Source organism: Humulus lupulus, chromosome 2, assembly GCF_963169125.1.
Source record: "Humulus lupulus chromosome 2, drHumLupu1.1, whole genome shotgun sequence".
NCBI classification, from domain to species: domain Eukaryota; kingdom Viridiplantae; phylum Streptophyta; class Magnoliopsida; order Rosales; family Cannabaceae; genus Humulus; species Humulus lupulus.
In genome coordinates this window covers 227,449,459-227,474,735 of record NC_084794.1, presented here as the reverse complement: position 1 = coordinate 227,474,735, position 25,277 = coordinate 227,449,459, and the positions used below count along the sequence as shown (strand labels likewise).

At 37.2% G+C, this 25,277-nt stretch overlaps 2 protein-coding genes, 1 long non-coding RNA gene and 1 other non-coding gene across 5 annotated transcripts; 1 reads left to right on the top strand and 3 right to left on the bottom strand.

The window, feature by feature from the left end:
* Positions 1-2,165: 2,165 nt before the first annotated feature.
* LOC133816556 (uncharacterized) lies at positions 2,166-2,935 on the bottom strand. Its single transcript, XR_009885329.1, has 3 exons — positions 2,818-2,935; positions 2,504-2,726; positions 2,166-2,424 (listed from the first exon to the last, which is right to left on the bottom strand). It is a non-coding gene; the product is annotated as an uncharacterized LOC133816556 (long non-coding RNA).
* Positions 2,936-3,567: 632 nt separating this feature from the next.
* On the top strand, positions 3,568-4,582 carry LOC133816555 (protein phosphatase 2C 70-like). Of its 2 annotated transcripts, none has more exons than XM_062248983.1 (3): positions 3,568-3,752; positions 4,106-4,224; positions 4,304-4,582. In XM_062248983.1, exons 1-3 carry the CDS (start codon positions 3,607-3,609, stop codon positions 4,495-4,497), a joined length of 459 nt encoding a protein of 152 aa, XP_062104967.1. In that variant the 5' UTR covers positions 3,568-3,606; the 3' UTR covers positions 4,498-4,582. The 2 variants fall into 2 exon arrangements, with proteins under 2 accessions (XP_062104967.1, XP_062104968.1); XM_062248984.1 differs by having other exon boundaries at positions 3,583-3,752; positions 4,109-4,224; positions 4,304-4,551.
* A 3,701-nt stretch (positions 4,583-8,283) lies between these two features.
* Positions 8,284-22,587, bottom strand: LOC133815231 (TOM1-like protein 3). Its single transcript, XM_062248087.1, has 6 exons — positions 22,552-22,587; positions 13,192-13,323; positions 9,831-9,932; positions 9,296-9,382; positions 9,069-9,182; positions 8,284-8,600 (listed from the first exon to the last, which is right to left on the bottom strand). The coding sequence occupies exons 1-6, from the start codon at positions 22,585-22,587 to the stop codon at positions 8,433-8,435; spliced, it is 639 nt and encodes a 212-aa protein (XP_062104071.1). The 3' UTR covers positions 8,284-8,432.
* Positions 22,588-24,465: 1,878 nt separating this feature from the next.
* On the bottom strand, positions 24,466-24,572 carry LOC133820698 (small nucleolar RNA R71). The gene has a single exon (XR_009887100.1). It is a non-coding gene; the product is annotated as a small nucleolar RNA R71 (small nucleolar RNA).
* Between the last annotated feature and the right edge of the window lie 705 nt (positions 24,573-25,277).

Here is a 25,277-nt window from a genome sequence, read left to right as displayed (position 1 = left end):
ACCAAGTGGGGGAATGTTGAGATTGGTTAAATATAATGGTTAAGATATTTACATGTTGAGGTGCAAAACACTTAACAGTTTTCACTTAAGGAGAAGTGAAAACATGAGATTGTGTAAAAGGCATCTAAAAGTGACTTTTATGGGTATAAAGTGATACAATGAGGTATCCAAACATTCACAAAAGTTTGTTAGAACCATTGTAAGGGTCCAAAGTCAGAGGGGGTGGCAATACGTCGCCCCCTAAGTGTCGTAGCATTGCCAAAATGTGAAGGACTTCAAAAGCCCTAGCAGCCGATGCATCGCATGCTAGTAAGCAACGTATCGCCTGGCAGGCAATACATCGTCTGGGTGGTCTTTTAAGGTCATACAGTTATGTAAAATGCTCCAAATTATGTGTTTTAAATGCTCTAATCCTATTTATTAGACTAATGGCGATGCCTACACTATAAATATGGGTTGTTGTAGTTGTAAAGCCTTGATCATATTTTCCAACTCTTTCTCTAACCTCTCTCTCTCTCTCTCTCTCTCTCTCTCTGTGTGTGTGGCTCTCAAAGACCAAAATTTTCTCCAAGAAACTCATCAAGCTTTGGTTGACTTGCATGAGTTTTAAGTCTTGTTAAATCTCAAATCTCATTCTACTTAGTTGAAGCTTTAAACAACAAGGGAAGGCTTGGAATTGAGATTTTTGAAAACGATATTCTTATTGTGTATAAGCTTTAGAAGTTCCCCAAGTTTGCAGATTCAAGTGGCTCAATACAAAAGGATGTATCTCTCTAACCCTAATCTTGTATTTTGTCATTCTATTGAGTTTATGTTGTTAGCATTGATGATTAAATGTTTCTAAGTTTATCCTATAATCATTTAATCACTTAATCATTTATTTTCACGATTTTCATTCATACTTTGAATGAGGTTCTCAATTAGCATCTAGGGTTTCTATTATTAAATTATTACCATCAATAATTGTTGATTTAGGAAGTGTAAAGTCATATATTCCAAACAGGGTACACCTTCTTCTCGAGGTCATCCAAGTGAGGCAGCTTAAATATCATGTCTTTCGTACATCCAAGCACCTTCTTATGGTTTGGCGATATAATGTCATGTCATTTTCTATTAATATTTTCATATGCAAAATATAGGTATAACAAACTTGGTGTCCAACCTGGTATTAAAAGAAATAGAGGACCCAAAATATAATAAACCATTTAAAAACTTATATATAATTAATATTATAATTTTATTTAAAATATATATTTTCTAAATCAAAATAAAATGTTGTTCTTGTTTGTGATTTATGATATATGAGGTGTTGTTATTTATGACTTTTAGAGTTTATTTACATTGTTACTTAATAGTTATGGAATTTAAGATCGTTGAATCAAATTTTAAATTGATGTTTTATTTCAATATTTGAGTAGTTAACTAATTTATTAATAAAATATATATAAATTTTTGTGATAAACTATCAAAATTAATAAATAATTTGACGTTTTAAAAGAACATAATTGATCAATGAATTAGAATATATTGTGAATTAGATTGGATTTAAGATATGAAATCTCCACTTAGTGTGAATAAGATTGGATGAACACCGTTATATTTTATTACTAACTTATTATTAATTAAAATGTAAATATATATCTTTTATGATTTAAAAATATTTATTTTGAATAAAAATATACACTACAAGAAAAAACAGTATTCATAACACTTAAAAACTGCTAACTGGGACTATTGATAACACTTCTGAAAATGCTAACATAGCCCCTGTTATTAAAAGTCCAGTGTTTTCTATAACAGTATTTGAATGTTATGTTCGGTGCTATCTTAAACTATTCAATAACACATTTTTAGGTGCCATAATATTCAAATAATAACATTTAAATAGAGTTTTTGGTTATAAATTTGAAGTTTAATCTTATACTTTTTTCATAATACTTTTCAACTGTTACATTTGATTATTTTGATAACATTTTTAGTTTGTTATATTATATAAACCATAACGATTTTTTACGCTTATAATATGTTTTTAAATCATAAAATATAGTAATAAAATTTTAAATTTTATTTTGATAAGTATACTTATAAGGTTTTTTTTTTAATTAAAAGATTTTCATTATTGTATTTTGATAAAAAAAAAATCAAAATTAATCATAAAATGTAATTCTCAATAGATTGATAAACCATAAGTATTACATTAAACAATAACTAATTCAAACCATGAATGTGTCTACTTCATGAGATCTTAGTTCTAACTTAAGTTTGAAAGCATAACATAATAAAGTTTTATAATCTTGAACAATTTTTACTTCAAAAATGAAAAATAGAAACATTACAAGATACACAAAAGTAAACGAAACTTGCTCCATCCTTCAATTCATCATCCTTTGTGCACTTGTCTTTGTTGTGAGTCCATTTGCTTAGCTACAACAAAATTTAAATAATTAATGCTTCAACTTAAAGTTATAGTAAACTAAAAGAGTACATAAAAAAAGTTAATTACCTAATTATAACTTTATCAGCTGGCCATGCAATTATACTACCTATAGCATCTTCTATAGTAGACATAACTGTTGAAGGCCTCCACAGAAATGCATCATTCTTTCTCACAAGATCTATCCCCACTTTCATAGCACTAGGCCCAAGAGGAACATGGTGAACCTCATCCTTTGGGTCACTTGAAATAAAATAACCTTCTGCAACAATTTCTCCAGATCCAATCCAATCTAATATTTTGCATTTGGAGCCATTGATTTTAATGCAGATATTAGTGAAATAACAACTATAATTGATACTACAACTCAAACGAATCCATACCTCTATAGGTGTTTGGCTAGAGTCAGAAAGTTTTAATGACAAACGTATGCCCCCAATCCCATCATAATAGAGAGGTACCTGCCAAGAAAGAGATGAGGTTAACCATACAATCTACAAAACAAAAATTATTGGTGCTCACAGATTCATAAGTAAATTCACGACATAAAAAAATAAGCCTATAAACAGAACCAATACAGGGGAATATTTATCCCCAAGAGATTAAAATGGCCATGGCACTCACATGGCTTCAACAATAGTTGGGTATTTTTAGTTAATAAAATATAAAATATTAAATAGATCTTAATAAATACCTAAACTATAGCCACTATAAAGAAAAAATAAACTTCATTCACACACCAAAAGAAACACAACTAATTGGGCTTCACTCAAAGACACATAGATATTGAATAAAACATTTCACAAATCCAAATTTTTAGACAATCAACCCAAGCTCTGATTTAATTTTTTTAATAATTGTCTACTCAAACTACTATTCACTAATCTCATAAAACTGTATTGCATTATTATTATTATTTGAAAAACAGAGAAGAAGATAAGACAATGTTAGCAGCATATACATATGTATGTATACGTTTTAGTATTGTTATTATTATTTGAAACTCTTGTTTTAGTGTGTACAAAATATATTTAAAAAGAAAGTCACCGCCCCTATAAATGTGCACAGCAAGCAGGAAAATCATAAAATAAAAAAAAACATAAATATATATTATTACATATATGGTGTATTCATATATCCACTTGATATCTTTTTGATAATTTTGTGTAGTGATGAATGTTGATAATGCTATAGTTTGTGCTAATATAACTAGTTTTACTCAGGGTTGTACTGCAACAGTGCTTCTGGTATGGACTGATGGTGCTGAAAATTTCTTTGCACAATGTGCAAATGTGGGGGACTCAGCATGTGTTATGAAGTACGTATCATGTTATTTTAGTCTTCCTTAAATATATCTCTGTAAAATTAAAATATCATGAACCAACCCAACCAGCAATGAAATTCAAATAAATCACAAACTCATAATAAACTTCAGCAATTAATGAAACACATTAACGCACACATGATCATGACAATGAACTTATGATGTTTTAATACAGTTTAGTAACTACTTTCACGTATCATGTTATTTTTGTCTTCCTTAAATATATCTCTGTAAAATTATTATTGTTTAATACTTATTAGATGTGGCCCAAATATAATTATAGAAGTACCTGCATTGTAATTTATACCAGCAGCATGATAATTTATACTGAATATGTTTAATTGTAGCAGTGCCAATGGGAAACCGATTAAGATGACGGAGGACCATAGAGTAGTTAGTCATACTGAAAGACTGAGAATGGAAGAAAGAGGAGAGCCACTGAGAGATGGGGAAACACGATTATGCGGTACTTAAACTTCATTTTTTTGTTTTTGGACTACCATAATCTTAAATAAAGAAGTAGTCACTTTTTGCCTCTTCTTCAGGCTTGAATCTTGCTCGGATGCTTGGAGACAAGTTTCTTAAAGAGCAAGATGCTCGGTTCAGTTCAGAACCATTTTATATATTGGTTCTAGTCTTTGTACTATTAGAAGGGATAATGGTTTGTGTACACAGTTATAGACAGACAGTTTCCTTCATGTTTATGTTTCTGGATCATAATTTTGATTCTATTTTCTAATATAAATTTCTAATTCTATTGTGACTATCAGTTTTTCTCTTTCTTTCCTTTGTGCCTAAATATAGTGAGGCTTGGACTCTACTTTGACTCTCAGATGATTCTCTTCTATGGATGAATATTCTGCTGAACTATAAAGGTGTGATTTAGTTTGGTTTTAGTATTTTAGCAGCTGACTATATAAGGTGTGATGCAACTGTAGTGGTCAAGATGTATATGAATTATAATGGGTTTCTTTTTATTAAATCCATAATAGTCTACTTATATGCACTGCAAATAACATATGCCCATGCATCAGAGCAATTACACTTGATAATTGAAATGATCTATTGCAACATCTAGGAACTACTATATAGGAAAAGTTTAAGCTGCTACATGTTGCAGTATCTGGTTATTCTAAAAATTACTAATACTATATGTAGGAATTGGTTCGGTCAGCTATGCTGACCTGTTCATTTCAGTCACTAACAACTTAACTGTTTTACTCTTCTTAGTAATGTTAGTTAAGTATAAATGTCTATAAATAGACATTACATTGTACAGGTTATTTTTAATGACAATTTACATTGTATTAGCTCTGTAATCTTGTAAACAAACTGATATAGAAGGTGTTCACGATTGTAATGTGGATTGATATTCAGCAATAAAGAAAGTGGCTATTTCATTCAAATTCTCTTCTTCTTCTCACCTCTATTTTTTAATTTTCTCTGTCTAAAGTTCTATAAGATTATTCTTAAGCTATTTGATTAAGGATTCACAACACTATCAGCAGAGATGATTATAGTCATAATCATTTTGATCCATTTGCACTCAATACTTGTTATGCACATGTATTGAAGATCAAGTTAAATTTTGAGATAATGGGCCACACCGTTAATTCTTTTACGATGAGTAGTAGTTTGAGGAGTAAGAACCCATTGATGAGTATATATAGAGAGAGATAAGACAGAAATATAATATTACTGAGAAAAGCTCCTATCTGTCCATACGAAATGGGACTGAAAATGCAACTTATTCATTATCTTACTCCAAATGTAACAATCTCAAAACCAAATTCCATGATACCAGTTCACTAACATTTATTCTCTTCTCTTCATAGATTTTATTGGAAAAACAAACTGGAATACCATAAAAAGTTTAGTTTCCTGGGATACAAACAGAACATTAAACTACCATGTGAAAATGACTTGTCTTGACCAGGGGAAAACTACAATAAAAAACTTCAGTTATTTGTATACTTTTAATATAGAAGAAATATATTTATTATGAGAATCTCTCTAAGCTTTCTATTTAGTTATATAAATATTATATTCTTAATAAATTTTTTTTGATATAGTATTAATGTTTGTTTGTTTTGCATAATTTAATTGGGAATCATATGAGTTATGATGATTTTTGTATATAAAGCTCAATCTTGACTCTGTTTTTGTTTTGTGGTGTCAGATATCTATCTGAGCTGCTTTCGGAGCGTCTCAAGCTCAGTCCATTTGTGGCTGTGCTTCCATATTGCTACAGGTTATTAAACCAGGGTGAGTTTAGGTTCTACAACAACATATTTTTTAAGTTTGCCATTGTTACCCCACTTTTCCCATAAAGTTAAGGGAAATTCTGATATTTGGGATACTTTTTAATCTTCTGTGCTCATGGGGTTTCGATAAGAGTTAATAACATGTAAATATTGGAGCCATTGTGTCTTAATGGTGTGTAAAAATAAGTTAGTGTTAAAATCATTACTGAGTGACTTTTCTCTTGGACATGAATGCACAGGTTCTTGTAAACTCAATTTTGTATTCTATTCTTTCTTTTCTTTAGGAATATTCTGCTGCATTTCTGTTGGCCAGAAATGATCAAATTAGTTACTACTAAGTTAGCTAATTGGTGTCAGCATAGCAAAGTCAAGACACACTTTGCTGCTGCATTTTTCATGTTTAAAAGTTTGAAATTATTGTTTTTTCCATTGGAAGTTCAATGAAGTGGCAAAGCAACTGTTTCTTTCTTTTCACTGAAAACAACAGCGTCAGATGTTTTCTCCCCATAATGGCTAGCATTCTTGTAGAGTTAAGAGGAGAAATCTATCTAATGTTAAAAGGGGAAGTTTGCCTAAAAAATATGCATATTAAAGGTGTTATTATGTTTTTCATTGAGGTTTCAGAATTTTGTTGTCTATATCATGTGAGTTACAATACATCTTGAGAGGAGTAGTATAATTTTTTTGGGGTTATTACTAATTACATGTTGCCTAGAACCTGTATCATATTCCAATTGAGTTTTTTTTTCCTTTTCTCATAAATAGTTCTTTTGTTAATGGGATGTTACTCTTTCTTTTGTATTTGGTTTTTGATGTATATATTCAAACTAAAAAATTTTATGTACTGGCCTTGCACTAAAAAATGTTTTACATTTTATTACCCAAGTTTTTTAATTGCAAGAAGCTATTTTTATAATTATTCTAATACATTTCCCCACATGGGTTTGGATTCTACTTTCAAATTTCTGTGAGTTTTTGAAGTTTATTAGATATACATCAAATAACTAACAGAAAATCATAAAACATTTCAGCCATATTTATTAACCAACCATCAATCATTATCAATTCAAAATATTCAAACAACACACAAGTTTTCTTCCTTATCTCACCGCAGCACACAAATTTCTCAGAACCTACTTCACTAAGACACACAAGTTCTCAACCTTCCGTTATCACCGCAGCACACAATAATAATAATCTCAGGACCTACTTCACTATGGATGAATATCTAAGATATTCAAACTCCTCTAACATTTGCAAAATATTTTAACAAAAATAAAAGAGAACATACCTCTTTGAAACTGCTGCAAATAAAGTTCCTTCCAATTTTGAAATCCAATGAAGCCACTAAAATGAAAGCAAAATTACATACCAATTAATAAACTATCAACATCATTCGACCTTTAATTAGGAGTCATCATTAAAAAAATTACAACTCTTACAACCAAGAAACTATCCAAACCCACTATAGAGTCCTTGGAAACTAGAGCTCACAAAATAAAAAGAACAACAAAACTCTTAAATACAACGACAAGAGGCAGCAAAAGCAGCAGAAAAACTAAATTGAGAAAGAAATAAATAGAAACAGCCATTTACTTCTCACAAGGGAATGAAAAGTTAACTTTTTCTCTTTTGTACAATGCACCCAGACATTTACTTGAGCCGTGAATTATATAAATTTGACCCACAATAAAACTCTCCATTACATAAATTTTTCTAATAGCTAAGCTATGTTCATAAAAAAAAAATTAAAAAAAGTGCTACAATATGAATTCTTTGATAATGAATAGGAAGCTAATTGCACGGAACAATTTTGCAGTGATCACAAGATGCATAACCAAGTTTTTCAAGTTTACAACTGAGATAAAAAAAATCGTCAACTTTTGATGTGGTAGTGATATAATGGTATTTCCTCACCCTTAATTTAAATAACTAAGAAAAAAATATGATAATTTAATGAGGTAACACTTTGGTGGTGATTGTCCTTTAAAGGTGAGATAAGGAACCGAAAAAGAGTCACGACAAACTCTAATCAAATGCTAATACCAAGGTCTGTAAGCAGGGTTGCTAAGTGGTTACCACATTTTTTCCCTTAGAATATTACTTGAACAAGTTCAATGATCGGGTGTTGACTTCAATTTTATTAGTATAATTACATTTACATGAGTCAGACCGTTGCAAATCTGAAGTACAATTACGCATCAAAGGATGTATCTCCCACATAAAAATTCAATTATATTGAACATGTCCAGGAAACCATGGGTGGAAGGAGAATCATATCCCAATTTATTAATAAGAAAAAAACTAGTCTTTGCTAGAAATTTATTTTGCATCTATCTTGTGTTTAATATAAGAAAATAAAACCTAATAAGTACCAAGAATTTGAATAAATGTTTATGACAAACAAAAGTCAATTGTCATCGAGACAGTACCTGAGGCCTGAAGCATCAGACTGTAAAGAGGCCTCAATAGCAGCATCATTGTATTCAGTAACAGGAGAAATTATTGGCTGGGTCTGGGGTGGAGTAAAGAATGGTACACTGCTCTCTTCTCGAGGTGGGAATTCAACTCCAGCAGCCTATGATATATATTTATACATAGATTACTTATAATACTTTATTATAAAAGTGAGTTAAGAAATCAAAATAGGTTCCTTTCCAAATACTGTAGTAGCACATTAGCTATAAAAACTCTAAACAAAAAAAGGAACACATAGAATTAATACAACCCATCCAAACACAGACGCAAAACATTCATCATAACTTAAGCATCAAGGACAACACTAAGGGATTCAACTTCAACATATATATACCTTGTAGGCTAGTATAACCATGTATAACTAACATTCACATTCATCTGCAGCCCATGCTATTGCATATCTCACATAAAGCAGAAAGCAAAAAAAAAAAGGTTGATCATATGATATTTATACTTTAATCAACTTAAATAAGCTTTTGCCCAAATTCCTTGGCTGACGAAGTAATTAACAAGAGAAAATTGTGTATCAAGCTTAACATGCTAAAATAACATTTAATAAACTAACAACCTTCAGTTCATTATATGATGCATAGTATTGAGGATATCTCCCCTGAGGTCCCCCGAAGGCTTCTTGCCATGTGTCAATTAGGATTAGTATCTTTTCCCTCACATTCAAGTCTGGCTGCAGAATTTAAACAATTGCATCGGACAAGTTAGATTTACTAGGAATGCATAGGAGAGATTCACAGTGAAAGGACAAGAAAAACAAATAGGATCAGAAGAAAATTAGGGTACCTTCTTCTTTACTATTTTAACCATTTCATGTAAGATATCACGCTCAACTATCTGCTGGAAAACACTCTCACCACAATTTTTGATCTGCTAGAAAACACTCTCACCACAGTGAAAGGGCAAGAAAAACAGATAGGATCAGAAGAAAATGACTTACTTGAAGGTCTTGGCAGGCAACCTTGGTACTGGTTGAACAAGTTCTTAATGTCCATCAAAGCTTGAACTGCAAATTTTGTTTGTAAAAAAGGTTAAGTAAAAAAGGTTAAAGATGGAGGAAAGCATTTTCTTATTGATGTTGGTATAAGAGATATAAAGGATTGAAGAATTTGTATGGCTAAGATGGTAGTTCAGATGTCGCAGTGAACACAAACATGTTTAGAATTCTCTCTTTTAAAAATCTAAATCTAATCATTGAAACAATCAAATCAAAATCAACAAATAACAAAATTATAATACCTGGGGGAAGGGATTGCTTCAACTTGTCAGCCTTTTCAGAATCAAAGACACAAAATGTGTAGCGGTACTTTGAGTATCTGACCTTGAACTTGACCGCATCTTTGCTCCTCTTAATCTTCACTGAACGAGCATCCTTCCTTCTTGCAGTAAGAAGGAAATCTTTGATCTCATGGATTTTCTTAGGCTGTTCCAATCCAAATAAATTAAAATTAATGACTTCTTTGCTTGCACTCACACCACAGTTTATTTCAAAGGATAGAATATAATATAATTGGTTAGCCTTGCCACCATCGTTCTCGTACAATAATAGTTATCAGTCAACGATTGGAGTGGCTCCCTATGAAATGTTGTATGGGAGGAGGTGTAGATCGCCCATCCATTGGGACGAGATGGGTGAGAGGAGATACTTGGGACCGGACATGGTCCAGAAGACGAGTGAGGCCATAGAGAAGATCCGAGCTAGGATGCTCGCATCTCAGAGCAGGCAGAAAAGTTACGCTGATCATAAGCGTAGGGATGTGGAGTTTCAGGTTGGTGATCACGTCTTCCTTCGAGTTTCACCTCTGCGAGGGGTGAGGAGGTTTGGTAAGAAGGGCAAGTTGAGCCCTAGATTCATTGGACCATTCGAGATCCTGGAAAGGATTGGTCAGGTGGCTTACAGGTTAGCCTTGCCACCATCGTTGTCTGGAGTTCATGATGTGTTTCATGTCTCTATGCTTCGGAAGTATGTCTCAGATGTGACTCATGTTTTGAGGCATGAAGATTTGGAGTTACAGGCAGATTTGGCTTATGATGAGCGACCAGATCAGATCTTGGATCGGAAAGATAAGGTGTTGCGAAATAAAACAATTCCTTTAGTTAAAGTGCTGTGGAGAAACAGTAAAGTCAAGGAGGCGACCTGGGAGCTTGAGACAGCTATGCGGGATCAGTATCCGGAGTTGTTCAGGTAAATTTCGAGGACGAAATTCTTATTAGGAGGGGATAGTTGTAACGACCCAAATTCACTAATAAGGCTTAAGGGCCTTGATTAGTGTGCCGGGAGGGCATGATGGGAATCATGTGTGATTATTATGATTAAGATGTATGATTATGATTTTAAGCATGTTAAATGACTATGTGAATTATATTATGTGATAATAATGATATGTGAATTGTATTGTGTGGGTGCTGTGAAACAAACGTGATGCACGTGCCAAGACGGTCCTAGGAAACTAGATAATGGTAACTGGTGGTTTGGTAACCTGCGTAACTATTAGTAACCTTAGAGAGTAACAAGTTTTAAGGGGAAAGTGGTAGAATTGCAAAACTGGTGAAAAGACAAGTATGGCCTTGAGGTTAAGTTTGGAAGGGGTATTAGTGGAAGGGTAGAGTAGACATTTTGGTAGGATGGATGATTATCAGCTAAAGAGGGAATATCATATACGTATAACACTTTGGGAGTTGGTTATGCTGAATTGAGGAGACCTAGAATTAGAGCAAAAAGGAGATAGAAAGGAGAAGCAGAAATCTAAACTCTTGGAAGGAGAATCAAGGGATGTTTGAAGTTATCAACCAAGCTTAGGCCAAGAAAACTCAGAGGTAAGATTTTGATTATGCTATATCCAAGTTTTAAGTATGAATTTTAGTTAAGGAAGGTGAATTGAGATAAGTTGGTGGCTGGTTTTATGTAATTTCAGAATTGGGAACCAAGGGGGGAAGGAGGTCAAGAGCTGGAGGTTGAACCTATCACTTAAGGTAAGGTCTCTGTATGTTTATTAGGTTTGTTTTGTTAAGGTATAGGGAGTTTGAAGTGTGGATTGTGCTTGAGTTCAAGCAGTTCATAATTTCTCTGGTTTGAGTTGTCAAGTGGGAAATTCAAGAGTGAATTTTAGGATTGAAGGTGTGAGTGAGCTTGGGCATGATGTCTTTGGGTTGTTGTGAAGTTTGTTAGAGGTTTAGAGTTGGTTTTGGGGCTTAGGATAGAGTTTGGGGTGATTTGGTGAGGTTGGGGCTCGGGAAAATGCGAAGGAAAACCCAGAAATCTGGGTCTGCGATGGTGTGCCGCGGCACGGCTTTTGTTTGCCGCGGCCTAGGGGTCTCTGGAGGTGGGTGCCGCGGCACAAGGAATGTGGTGCCGCGGCACAAGGCAAATTTCAGGGAGTTAAATTTTGCAATTTTTGGTCTTTGCTCTGGGGGTTCGGGGAATGCCTCCGGGGTGTTATTCTAAGGTTTTGGGGGTTCCGAGAGTGTGGATTAGGTACCGGGGAGGTAGTCTTGGATTGGTTAATGACAAAGAATATTATATTTGTGTTTTGATTTGGAATTTGGAGAGGCTCGGGGTAGAGGACCGTGCTTGTGGCTACGTGGCATCGGAAATCAGTAAATTGAAAGGTAAGAACACTGCACCTGAATGTATGAATGTGATGGGACTAAGTGCTCCCGAGATTTGCTTTGTGTCATCGTTGGTATTACGCCAAGGGACACGTGTAAGCGGTCTAAGAGTACCGTTCAGGTATTTAGCGCATGGGACGCGAATTGGCCACTGGGAGCCAGAAACGAAAGGATAACAGAGGGAGCGGCTTGTGAGCGCTAGCCCTGGTCATCATTTGTGCATTGTGTTATATGAGCTGATATGCTTTGTATATGAAATACTTGACTATTGATATGCTTTGTAAATGAAATACCTGACCATTGATATGCTTGAAGTTTATGAGATGCCATATGTGAGATTGTCTTGACAGCTAAATGTGCATGTTCTATTGTTGATATGTGTTCTTGCTGGGCCTTGGCTCACGGGTGCTACGTGGTGCAGGTAAAGGCAAGAGCAAGCTGGACCAGTCCTGAGATGGAGAGCTCCGAAGTGAAATGTACATAGCCAGCCGTTCGATCACCACGATCGAGGAGTGTGTCAGGATGGAGATCACCTAACTGCTCATTTTGCCTTAGTATGGCTGTTAATGTATATAAACTTTGTAACTTTTGTAGTATGGCTTTTAAACTGTCATTTTTGGGATCCCATGTACATAAACAATGTTTAGCAATGAAAATGTATCTTTTGAGACCAAAACGTTTTTAACCCTAGTTCCTCTACTATTTCAATAACACGTTTTTACTTTAATGACTTGATTAGCGAGTTTGGCACTTTATAAACACACAGTGTAGCGGTCCTGGCTATCCAGGGCGTTACAGTTAAGGTAACGAAAAATTGGATAAAAAACGTTTAAGTTGGATTATATGTAAATGAAAATCATATTAAATCACAAATTGCATCTGATTTTGGGATGTAGAATTTGCATTAGACTACTGAAGTATTGCAACACCCTGTAAATAATTAAAAAATAATGTACAAACTTACAAAAAAAAACAATTTCCCCAAGAATTTTCTTGAGAAACAAAAGGAAAAAAAAATACAGAGATGAAAGATTGAGACCTGATGGAAGACAGACCATTAACTTGGAACTAACCTGGTACAAGACCGCCGTAGACCCACCACCGCAAGCACCGTCGCACCCACGAGCGAGCCACGCCGTAGACCCACAGTCGGGCATCCCTGTCACACGACCCAAGCCGCGGGCCCCCGTCACCATGTTACACACCTGCAACAAACAGTGAGAAAGAAAGAAAGATTGAACGGGAGAGTAGCTCAGAGAGAAAGATAGAGCGAGAGAGAGATTAGGGATTTTCTGTTGTCTTTCATTTGGCGCCTAAGTGTATTTTGTTTACCGCCTGATTTCATTTCATTTTAGTAAAATATTTTAGTCTTTTTCTATTAGCATAGCGACAATAGCACTTTTTAAAACATGTTATATTTTAATGTAATATATGGGCATAATTTTTGTAGTGATAATTGTATTATTGGTCCTTCAAAAGTAGTCATTAAAGAAAAATTACTATTTTTAATGATTTGTTTCTAATTATTGGCTCATAATCTTATAGAAGCGATTTCATACAATTGATTAATTTGGGCAGCAGCAACCTATCAATTATAAAGAAGGAGACAAGAGTTCAATTGGGAGCGCCAGTGGGGTGTTAGTTGTTGATGTTGTTTTTCTTCAACTTAATTATAAAGAGAACTAAACAAGAATGTAGAAAAAATTGAAGGATCCAAAGGTTTTTTATGTGGTTCAGCAATTAAAATCTGCCTAGTCCACGAGTCACCGTTATTATCAATCCTCTCTCAAAGCTTTGAATGAATGCAATTTTGCAGAGTTTTTTTCTAGTACAAATTGTGCGTTCCTACAAACGAATCAGACCAGGCTATTTATAGACCTGATTGTAGGAATATCTTCCACTAATTCAGGAAAGTTACAATCAAGCATTCAAATTTGAAATAAATACAATAAATGCATTAATTACATAATATTCCATGACAATAGGAATTTAATATATGATAATAACAAATCCCTATGAAATAGGGATATCCTAACAGCCTTTTGTGTGCCAAACGCGTCATTGAGCTCGATCATTGCACTGACGCACTTTCAAGACTGGCCAAGCTTTGAGCTCATCATTCCAGTTGTTACCTCCTTCTCATCCAGTAATTTGGTTGAGTGTGTTCCTCGGAGAAGGTTGGTATCTTTGAGCCTCCAGCTAACGCTCGAACACTAGTAACAGATCGTGAATCGTGTGTTAAATTATACAAGTGTACTGCTGACACTTATTATTTTACAGCCTATATTTCGAGGCTATTCTTTTAATCTCGAAATTTGGGTGTAACATTTTCCCCCTCAAAAGTGTTGGTTCGAATCCTCTAAGAAGGAAACTTTTGAACTTCACTTTCGGAAAATGTGCCCACCTACCATACTCGAGTGTGGACATGTGTCACTAGGGGATTGCTTATCGAGAGTACTCGAGTACCCTTTTACCTGTGCACATCCTTTCCCATTCTCTTTTTTTCGCCATCTCTTTGAAATCAAATGTGATCCCTTCGATCACTTTTTATCTCAAATCAAGGGCCCAGGTCCATTTGCCTTTTGCAATTCCTCTCTCCTATATATATCATTTCTTCTCCCTTATTTTAATCACTTTGGCATTTTCACTTTTAGAAAAGGAAACATGAACCAGAGCCTTGTATGTTTTTTAAGAGAAAACTAGACATATAAAAAATCCCACAGCTCCCCACTCAATCCCCCTTCGAAGGCAAGTTTCTGAGGATCTCTTTGCATCGTCACTACCAGCCGACCCTCCAGTTTTTTCATCAACTCCCAACATGTAAGTTTCCTAAATGGTTCTTCGTATTTTGCATGCAATTCTCACTATTCCTTACTGTATTTCTAAAAACTGTCTTTTCAAGAAATAACATTTTTGATTTGTGTATATTCATAGTGATCGGAAACCTGTTTAGGAAAACTATTAAGTAAAATCCAATAAAAATGGAACCTTTTTTAGGTTATGGGGTATTGGGTTTTAGGTTTCGTGTAGCTTAAGAAAAAGGGTTCTGGATTAGGGTTTTAATGGATGTATCCCAATAATATCTCCTTTTTGGGTAACTTCCCACTTTTTCCTAGAAATTTGGGATATTCTTAAACTGGCAGTAATCGCCCCACTCTCGTGTGGGTACACTCTCGATGCCCCGAATTTTGTAATAGTTCGGTGTTGGCATTTGATTTAATCTCGCCATTTCAATCCTTCAAGCTTGATTAAGGTGATCGCGTTATCACGAGCTTGCAAACTCGAGTTATCAAGATTTTAATAGTTTCCACTTTCCCCTTTTTTCTATAATGGGCCCTCACCTTTTTCTTTCTTGTTAGATGTCACAGTCTTCAGAGAATAGGTGGGGGCATGAGCTTGCTATCCCTTACCATCCACCATCTCCTTGACCTAAATCACCTTTTACATGAAACCAGTGGCTGATTCGGGAGCACAAGGAACATCTTGAGCAAGAGGACATACAAGCCCACTTTCGACGTCAGATCGATGAGGTCAATGAGGGAAAAAGAAAGAAGCTTCGAGTTGCTATGTATCCTAATCTGAACTCCGAGATCTGGCCAATTCCACTAGATCCTATGTCTAAGGTCACCATAGCCTACTCCCCTGGCGCACTCTCATTCAGCATCATAGAGGGTTCATCAAATCAACCATCCACACACAGCCCCTAAATCTCTTTCCATCCCAGCCTCAGAGAGCTCCTTATTCGAGGTCGAACATTACCAAAGTTCCATCACCTCGACCAGGCAGATTTTAGAACTGTTATCCTGCCATGGGTTAAAGCTATCTAGTAAGCTGATGTGTCGACCCGCTAGCTCTGACGAGAAGAGCTGCTTCTCTTCTGGTGAAGACGATCCTAAAAGGAAGGTTAAGCTCACGGTCTGGAGTCGAGATCACATGCGAGCTAAGGCCTTACTACCCCTAAGGGAATATTTTTGGAGCTTCATGGACTAGGCTAGCATCACCCTATTCCAGCTCCAGACCAACTCATATAGGTTCTTGCCCACTCTTAAGTCCTTATACCACGAGATGAAGTGGGACGGGCCTTCGGCACGGGAGTTTATATATCTCTTCTGCCTCCAGAGCAACCCCTCTCGACCTCATGGTGGAGACGGGTTTTATTATTTGTTGAGCTACCCAAAGGAGAGACGGTTGTTCGAGGATATCTCTAATCATCCTCCTAACTTCAAGACCATCTTCTTCTGGACAAACGGTTTCGATCCCTCCTTTTCTACTCGTTTCAATGGATTCGTAAGTATCTTGTCATGGTTCTTTGATTTCTTTTTCTATTTCTAGCTTGAAATTCGTATCCAATCTTTTCTTGTAGCCAATTATCATTGTTCGCAACCTATAGAGGCCATGAAGGACCATAGGGAGGTGATCCTCAAACTCCCTTTCGCTCGGCGATCCCTCAACTACCTCCTTCATGAAGACAAGATTCGGCTTTGTGGCCTTCTTAGCTCGGGCGAGTCCACAGACAACTTGGGAATTTGCAAGTACACGAGGTAGGAAGACATCCCAATACAAACAACCAAGCTTCATGCCAGGGGGAAGCATGTGAGTTCGAGTTCACGCGGCCCTATTCCCCTCTCCGTCAAACCTTCATGATTGGGTAATGAAGCACAAGACGATACCTCAATGAGCTCGTCTGAAGGAGGTAAAGTTGTCCTCAACCTATCAAAATGGTCTCCTACACTGCTTAGATAAGAACCCAACATCATAGTCTTATTTAACAATCCCCAAAATAATTTTATGATCTCGTCAGGGGTAGATCTTAAGGTACATAGGTTTTATAGTTGGTTGGGGAGATACCAAACGATGTATATACCAAACGATATTCGTCCAATACGGGACAGATGACTATAGGGACCTTTCGAGGATGTCCCCTAATTTTAGGGAGGGGACTCCCTTAGCCTTGTCTGACGATAAGGGGATCTCTTGGTCCCCAAGCTCAAGCTCAAAGTAGTCCTCCAGTTAGGTTTCTTATACTTAGTCATTTTCAATAGACTTATATGGCTTCTCTTTACTCAACATAATCAATCTTTTTCCTCTTTTTCAAGCGAGATGGACTTCGATCTAAACAACATCCTCAGGATGCTTCCCAAGGCCCGAGGCAGTAAATGGGGACCTGCTACTTCGAAGAAGGGTGCCCACCCCTCAAAATCCCCAAGGGTTACTAAAGATCCTCTTTTGGCGAGCTCGAAGGCCACCTCGAGTAAGACAAAGGCCAAAACTCCTCCCCCTCTATTGTCGCGAAAGTGACCGAGGACCCTCCTTTTGCAACCTCAAAGACTACCTCAAGCAAGCCAAAGACTGCAGTGCCTTCCCCCCAGAAAGGGAAGACTCAACCTCCTCCTCCCAGCCTAGTCCCTGCAGGGGACAAAGGCTAGAAGGACATCAGCCTTACAGCCTCGAAACCAGCGAGTGCGGCAATTCCGACCATGGTCCTCAAGTTCTGTGCCACACCTCACATGCCAAAGTATCCTTTGGAAAATGAGGTCGGAGCTCTAGGGGCTGACTTGTGCTCAGACTTGCTATCTCAGGTAGGCCAATCGTGCAGCAACCTTGATGCCACTGTGTGGAGGTTTCTAAAGGGCGACAACATGACTACCCTTTTCGATCAGACCATGGAGCTCGGGTCTTTGTAAGTCTACTTCACCCAATCTTTTATTTTCCTAGTTGTTTCTTTATTCTCTAACTATTGTTATTTTGTCTTTCAGACTCTCCTTGGTTGCATACGCCAATGCTCCCTCCTTTCCTTGAAAACAGCTGTTGCCGAGACTTTGGTCAATGACACCCACTAGGCTCGAATCCGAGCTGAGGACGACCTAAAGGAGGCCAAGGGAGCCAGGACCAACGCCAAAGATCTGCTCAAAGAGGCAAAGGAGGCCCAAGCTAGAGTTGAAACCTCGCTCCAAGAGACTAGGGAGGCCCAAACCAAAGTCGAGGATGCCCTCAAAGTTTTTCAGGCTAAGCTTGCTTCTTCTGAGTCCAATGATACTTATTTGAAGGCTGGGCTTGACACAAGGACGACTGACTTCGATGCTGCCAAGGCCGAGATCGATTGCATGAAGGAGGAAAAGAGTGTCGCTTATGAGATCCTCGAGAATGAGAAGAAACACATGCTCGAGGAATTCAAGGCCAAGAAGGAGTAGGCCACTGACCAGCCATGTACAGGATGTGGTCTTCATTCCTTTTGGACAAGGAAGAGGAGTTCATCACCAAGTGGTTAGCTAAGGATGAGGTAACTGGCACTACCTTGGATGGTAGCGGTGAATAAGAGAAGGGCAAAGAAGCTGAATCTGCTCCTGCTAGCCAGAAATGAACCATGTTTCTACAAGGGCTACATCCCTTATATTTTATCTTTTAATTAACTTTATTTTTTTAATGCCCTTTGGGCAAAGACAATTATAACTCAGAGTTGGAGTTATTTATATTTAATGGTAGTTTATATTTTATGCTTCAATCTCTTTCTCAAAATCTTTAAGCATACTGGCTACCTTTATCATTTTTTCCTTTAGCGCATGCTTCGCACTTCTAGCTTCGAAGTATTTCAAACATACCATAAAGTACTTTTATATTTGTTCATCTATACAAATATTATCTGCTTAAGTTCGAATTTCCATATATTCATACATAGTATATTCGATTGCACATTTTTTACTTCGTTATCTTTAAGGTCAAATATTATTTTTGCCACGATTTTTATTATGAAATACTTATTGGCATGTAATCTCATTAGTCTAGTTATTTTTTGCTTAACGATAGTAACTTTTCCTTATCCTCGAGTATGGTCTTCGAGGTTGCAAGGTCAAAACTTATTTGCGAAATTTCCCAACTCTGTCTCGACTTGTAAAATTCGTTGGTTTATCTAGAATTCCAACTTTTTAATCATGTCAATTAGAGTTTGCTGGTTCATTCCAGACTTGTCTACTTTGTGTTGGGTTAATAATCCATGCATTGTTATTTTTTAACTCATGCCTAGTTCATAAGCCATACATTTTGACTAATTTTATTTCATTTTTATTAATACTATATTTTTCGAGTCTATGGTATGATTGTATACCACATATGCCCCCTTAATATCCTATGATTGCAATCTTAGGTTATTGAATTTTGGGAGCTTGCAAAAAATTACAACAATAAAAATATAAAAAATTTGAATAAAAATCAATGCTTTATTGACAAAAGGCAAGAATTAAGTACAAGCTTTGTACCGACCCAAAATCACAAATATGGCTTAAGGGCCCTGATTAGCATGCCGGGAAGGCATAATTGACTTATGAGTGAATTTATTGATTTAATGCATGCATGTATGATTATTTGAATTTAAACATGGTTAAATGTTATATCTGTGAGAACCACATTATTATGTGGGTAGTTTTGCAGTGAGCGACTTGAGGCGATCCTAGGGAGCTAGATAGCGGGAAAAGTCACAATGAGGCTTAGTATTTGACTTTGGATGAGTCAGGGGTATTGTAGGTATTGGGTAGTTATTTGGACTATCGGGTCATGGAAATAAATATATGGAGATATATTGGGGGATAGAAAGCTTAGGCGGGAATATTAGGGAAAATTACCGTTTTGCCCTCGGGGACGTTTCCGGTACCCCGAGCCTCGGGATTGACTTAACTGGCTAGGATTAGATTACGTTAATGAAAAACAGGGGAACAAAACACAAACCGACTCATAATCTCTCTCTCCTCTTCTCTTCTCTTTTCTCTCCCAAGAAACTACAGAAAACCCAAGGGAAATCAGCTGGAATTTAGTGATTTAGGCTGGAAACTTGTAGGTTAAATCTAGTGCTCAGCTAAGGGAACCCAACCAAGATTAAGGTAAGGGCTTAATCATATCTCTGAGCATTTGAATTTTTAGTTTTGACTGGGTATTAAGGGAGTTTATGGTTTTGATGTTTAAGGGTTGAATTAAGCTGAGAAGCTTAGATTTTAGCTCAGGAATTCATCAAGAAAGGTAGTTCAACAAAAGAGGTAAGCTGCAATTCGTATTCAGAGGTTAAAATTTGAGTTTTTGCATGACTAGTTTTGGTGTTTAGAGTTGCTGGGTTTCAGAGAATCAAAGTGGAGTTTTAGTAGGTTTCTAGGCTGAATTCCTGTTGGATTATGTTGTTAAAGTCAAGTTAAAAGTTTTGTGAATAGTGGGTTTTGAGTTAGGATGCTTTGGAATGGTTTTGGATGGGGTTAGGATACTAGAAATGGTGGTTTTTCTAGGCACGAAGGGGAGGGCCGCGGCTCTGTTCTAGAGTGTTGCGGCCCTACGAAGCAAGAGAGCCAAGAAGGCTCGGCCAGGGGAGAGCGTCGCGGCGCCCTTGGGCAGGGCCACGACACGTGTCTGCTTGCTGGGGGCCTTGGGCTCTATTTTGGGTGCGGGCCACGGCTAGGCTTCAAGGGTCACAACCCTTAGGTGCATTCTTGAACATTTGGGGATTTTGGGCGCAGAAGTCTAGCCTAGGGTGCTCGGGATCGATTTCCCCACCGTGCTTGGTGGAATTCGTTGTCCCGGAAGCTAGTATTGTACCCGGAAACCTTTATTTGAATATTAATGGAATCCAATACCTTGGTTGTGACTAGGTGTTAAAGCTAGGGCTCGGGAATGGATCGTGCTCAAGGAGTGTCGCTCGTAATCAGTGAACGTAAAAACTAAAGGTAAGAAAACTGCACCTGATTGTATATTTGTAATGGGACTAAGGGTTCTCTAATGTGTATACTTGAAAGGATGGTATTATGCCATGAAAATAGTGAACCAACAGCCTAAGAGTGCCAAGGGTTACACTAGCGCACAAGGCGCGGATTGGCCACTGGTAGCCGAGGACAGCTTATTATGCACTTAGCTCGGTTTAAGCTGGCCGGAGTCAGTGGGGTAAACAAAGGGTGCGGCCTAAGTTGTCGGCCCTGAATATTATGTGACATGTTCATTATGAGACTTGAATGTTATTTGTGATTAGTTGCTTCTTTGATTATGAGTATGTGCTTAATGGTTAATGTTAAATATTTAATGGTTGATCATGCTTATATAATTGACTTTCTGTTATTGTTGTTTTTGTTGCACATTATGTTTTCTTGTTGGGCCTTGGCTCACGGGTGCTACATGGTGCAGGTAAAGGCAAGGGCAAGCTTGATCAGCCCTGACTTGGAGAGCTCTGCGAGCTAAATGTACATGACCAGCTGCTCAGCCACCACGGTTGGGGTTTAGGCAGGGACGCGAGAACCAGAAACGTCTATTTTGCCTTAGTATGGCTAATGGTTGTCTGTATTTTGGAGATTCTGTAAATCAACTTTTAAACTCTATTTCTTTTTGGGATCACATGTATACAACTGTTTCATTATATAAAGTGAAACTTTTGAGACCAAAACCTTTTTAACCCCTAGCTTATACATGTCTAGTGACACGTTTTTAAATTAATGACTTGATTAGCAAGCCCTGCTCCTTTATAAGTACACAGTGTAGCAATCTTGGCTATCCAGGGCGTTACAAGCTTGGTTACCACTGAATAAACATCATTCCTACATTACTGATAATAAGGTCATAGATGTTCACCATTCCAAGCTCGTGGTACCAATTCTTCATTTAATCTCGCTAGTTTATAAACACCAAGTTGAATAATGGATTCAATTTGGTAGGCTCCTTCCCAATTAGGCCCGAGCACACCTGCCGAGGGGTCTCATGTGGCCAACAACACTCGTCTAAGCACCAAATTTCTCAATCCAAATTTTTAGTCTCAAACCCTCTTGTTGAAGTATCTCGTATCCATTTGCTAGTATGTTGCGTTCTTAAGTTGGGCTTCATCTCGCCTCTCTTCAATTACATCTAGAGTTTCTTCGAGTTGGGATTGGTTTGAGGTCTGGTCGTATGCATCGCGTCTGGGCTACTGAGGAAAAACTTTTGATTATCCCATTCTTTTCGCAGAACTATGTAAACAATTTGCTAAAGAACTAGGTCCTGTTGTTTGGTACTATTTTCCTTGGTTCCCCGTATCTGCAAATTATATTCTTCACCATGAAATCCAAAATTTTCTTCGAGGTGATAGTGGCTAGAGGTTTGGCCTTGGTCCACTTCGTGAAGTAATCCACAGCAACTACGACATATTTTACTCCTCTTTTTCCTGTTGGTAAGGATCCTATGATGTCAGTTCCCCATACCATGAAAGGCCATGGAGAGTTCATCAGGGTGAGCTCGGTTGGTGGAGCTCGTGGGATTGAAGTGAACCGCTGACACTTGTCATAGCGCTTGATGGATTCAAATGATTCTGCTTTAACCGTAGGCGAGAAGTATCCTTGCCTAATCACCTTTTTTTACAGACTATGCCCCCAGTGTGGTCTCTACAAAATCCTTCATGGATTTCTTCTAAAAAATTTATGGCTTCTAGTGGAGTTACACACCTTAGCAATGGCATAGAATACCATCTTCTGTACCATTTCCATTTCAAGATAGTGTACCTTGGTATCTTGTACATAAGTTTCCTAGCCTCATTCTGGTCTGCTGGGAGCATTCCAGTTTCAAGGTAGTCAATTATGGGGATCATCTAGGTAGGCTGCGAGTCAATCATGTTGACATCTTCTTCTTCAGGCTCGGCTATGCTTGGGACCGGTAAAAACCCGACCAGCACCACATTGAGTGCATCAACTTCCTTGGTTGTGGCGAGCCTAGCTAAAGCATCTGCATTTGAGTTTTGTTCCTGTGGAACTTGTTCAATGGCATAGAACTCGAATTTCCCAAATGTTGCTTTGTCCTTCTCCAAGTAAGCTCCCATTTTAATGCCACAAACTTGATATTCTCCTAAGACCTAGTTAACAACCAATTGGGAATCACTATAGCAGTGAATGACTTTTGCTTTAAGCTCGAAAGCTATCTGAAGTGCCGCTAATAGTGCTTCGTATTTAGCCTTGTTATTTGATGCCTCGAAGCCAAATCATAAAGCTAAGTGAAAATGATTTCTAGTTGGCCAATCAATAATATTCTTCTTCTTCAATCTTCTTCAATTCCATATAACCTGTTCTTATAGATTGATTATTGATTGGCCATCTTTAGTCATTTACATATGTTTTTAAGTCAAAATCTGAGAAGTGAGATTTAATTCTGCTGTGGTTATATTGGACATAATTCTAATTTAGAACGAAAGTATCTGAATTAATTGTGTAACTGTTATTAAGTTATTGAGATTAATGCTACCTGTGTGGTTCAATTTACCATAGAAATATAGGAAATTGTCACCTAGGTTGAGTTTATAATTCATAGTATGATTATAGGCTGCTGTATCAACTTGTTAATTAAATTAGGTAAAAAGAAGAAGAATTCACACTTTGCATTAGGGAATAATAGGGAGGATAGTTGATGAGATTGAATATCCTAATTGTTTCTCAGTGATTAAATTAAAAGTTTTTCCATTAGTTGTTATTCCATTCAATTTTCAATTATTGTTTCTGCAATTTATAGTTTCTTTTGCTGTATTTACAAAAATCAAGAATTTCAATTCATCAAATAGAACAAGAAATTAATTGACTGGTAATTGATAAATCAGTCCTTGAGGACGATACTTGGTTTTACCATTTTATTACGAGTTTGCGACTGTGTGCACTTGCATAGCAAAAATATCGCAACAAGTTTTTGGCGCCGTTGCCGGGGACTGAAAATAATTATCAATATCAGTCTAATTAATTTTTATTCTAATTTGATTTTAATTTCTCTTGTTTCTAGTCTGTTTAGTTGCTTAATTTGTCTATCTCAGGTGAATTTTGGTATATGTGTGGTAGAAGAGGAAAAGACACACTTGTTCCTCTGAATCCTGAGATTGAAAAGTCTTGCAAGCAAATCAGAAAGAACAAGAGGGAGGCCCAGAAATCTGTGAAGATGGCACAGAATGAAGGGGATGGCAGGAATGTTCTAATTCCTGGAATTGTACAAGGGGGTCAGGCTCAGAACAATGCTGAGAGGAGCCTGAGATATTATGTACTGCCCACTCTGACGGGAGTACAAAATAGTATACGCCCACCAACTGTAGAGGCCAACAATTTTGAAATCAAGCCAGCTATTATACAAATGGTGCAGTCCTCTGTGCAATTCAATGGGTTGCCTTCTGAAGATCCTCACACTCATCTGTCTAATTTTCTGGAGTAGTGTGGAACCTTCAGATATAATGGGGTGAGTGATGACGCAATCAAGCTGAGGCTTTTCCCATTTTCTCTGAGGGACAGAGCCAAAAGTTGGCTGAACTCACTGCAGTCAAATTCTATCGTCACCTGGCAAGATCTAGCTTAGAAATTTTTTCTAAATTCTTCCCTCCGTCCAAAGCTGCTAAATTGAGGGGAGAGATCAATAACTTTTTCCAGAATGACGGAGAGTCACTGTATGAAGCTTGGGAACGGTTTAAGGAACTCCTGGGAAGATGTCCTCATCATGGCATTGAACAGTGGATGCTAGTACAAAATTTCTACAATGGTTTATGTCCTACAACCAGAACCATTATTGATGCTGCAGCAGGTGGCACTTTTATGAGCAAGAGTGCAACTGGTGCTTATGAGCTGCTAGAGGACATGGCCACAAACAATCATCAGTGGTCTGAGGAAAGATCATCAGGAGTTATAAAGGTAGCTGGGGTGCATGAGCTGGATGCAATCACTGCTCTAACAGCGCAAGTAGCCTCTTTGACAAAGCAGTTACAACAGAGCACTGTGTCAGCGAATGCGGTTCAGATAGCAGTGAGGTGTGAAATGTGTGGTGGTGCTCATTCTGTCGATCAATTCCCTATCTGTATGAATAATAACACCCCAATGGATCATGCTCAAGTTCAAGCGGTGGGAAACTTTCAAAGGCCGCTCAATAATCCATTCTCCAATACTTACAATCCTGGGTGGCGAAATCATCCCAATTTTTCGTGGAAGAATAATCAAGGCCAACAACCTCAGTTTTAGGGCCAATTTCATAATAACATGCCTCAACCACCTATGCATCAAGCTTCGTCATCGCAACAGACTAGGCCTCAACAATCAATGCCTCAACCTGAGAGGCCTAACGAACTACAAGCTGCATTGTTGACTCTCACCAATACTCAGACTCAATTTATGACTGAGACCAGATCCTCTATTCGAAACCTTGAGACACAAGTTGG

Coding starts and splice junctions, on each gene's coding strand:
- LOC133816555 (XM_062248983.1), top strand. CDS start 3,607: ATGAATGTTGATAATGCTATAGTTTGTGCTAATATAACTAGTTTTACT. Junction 3,753..4,105: donor GACTCAGCATGTGTTATGAA/GTACGTATCATG, acceptor GTTTAATTGTAG/CAGTGCCAATGGGAAACCGA. Junction 4,225..4,303: donor TGGGGAAACACGATTATGCG/GTACTTAAACTT, acceptor CCTCTTCTTCAG/GCTTGAATCTTGCTCGGATG.
- LOC133815231 (XM_062248087.1), bottom strand. CDS start 22,587: ATGGTACAGAAGATGGTATTCTATGCCATTGCTAAG. Junction 9,933..13,191: donor CTACGGCGGTCTTGTACCAG/GTTAGTTCCAAG, acceptor GGATTGGAACAG/CCTAAGAAAATCCATGAGAT. Junction 8,601..9,068: donor CATCATATAATGAACTGAAG/GTTGTTAGTTTA, acceptor TATATATCATAG/GCTGCTGGAGTTGAATTCCC.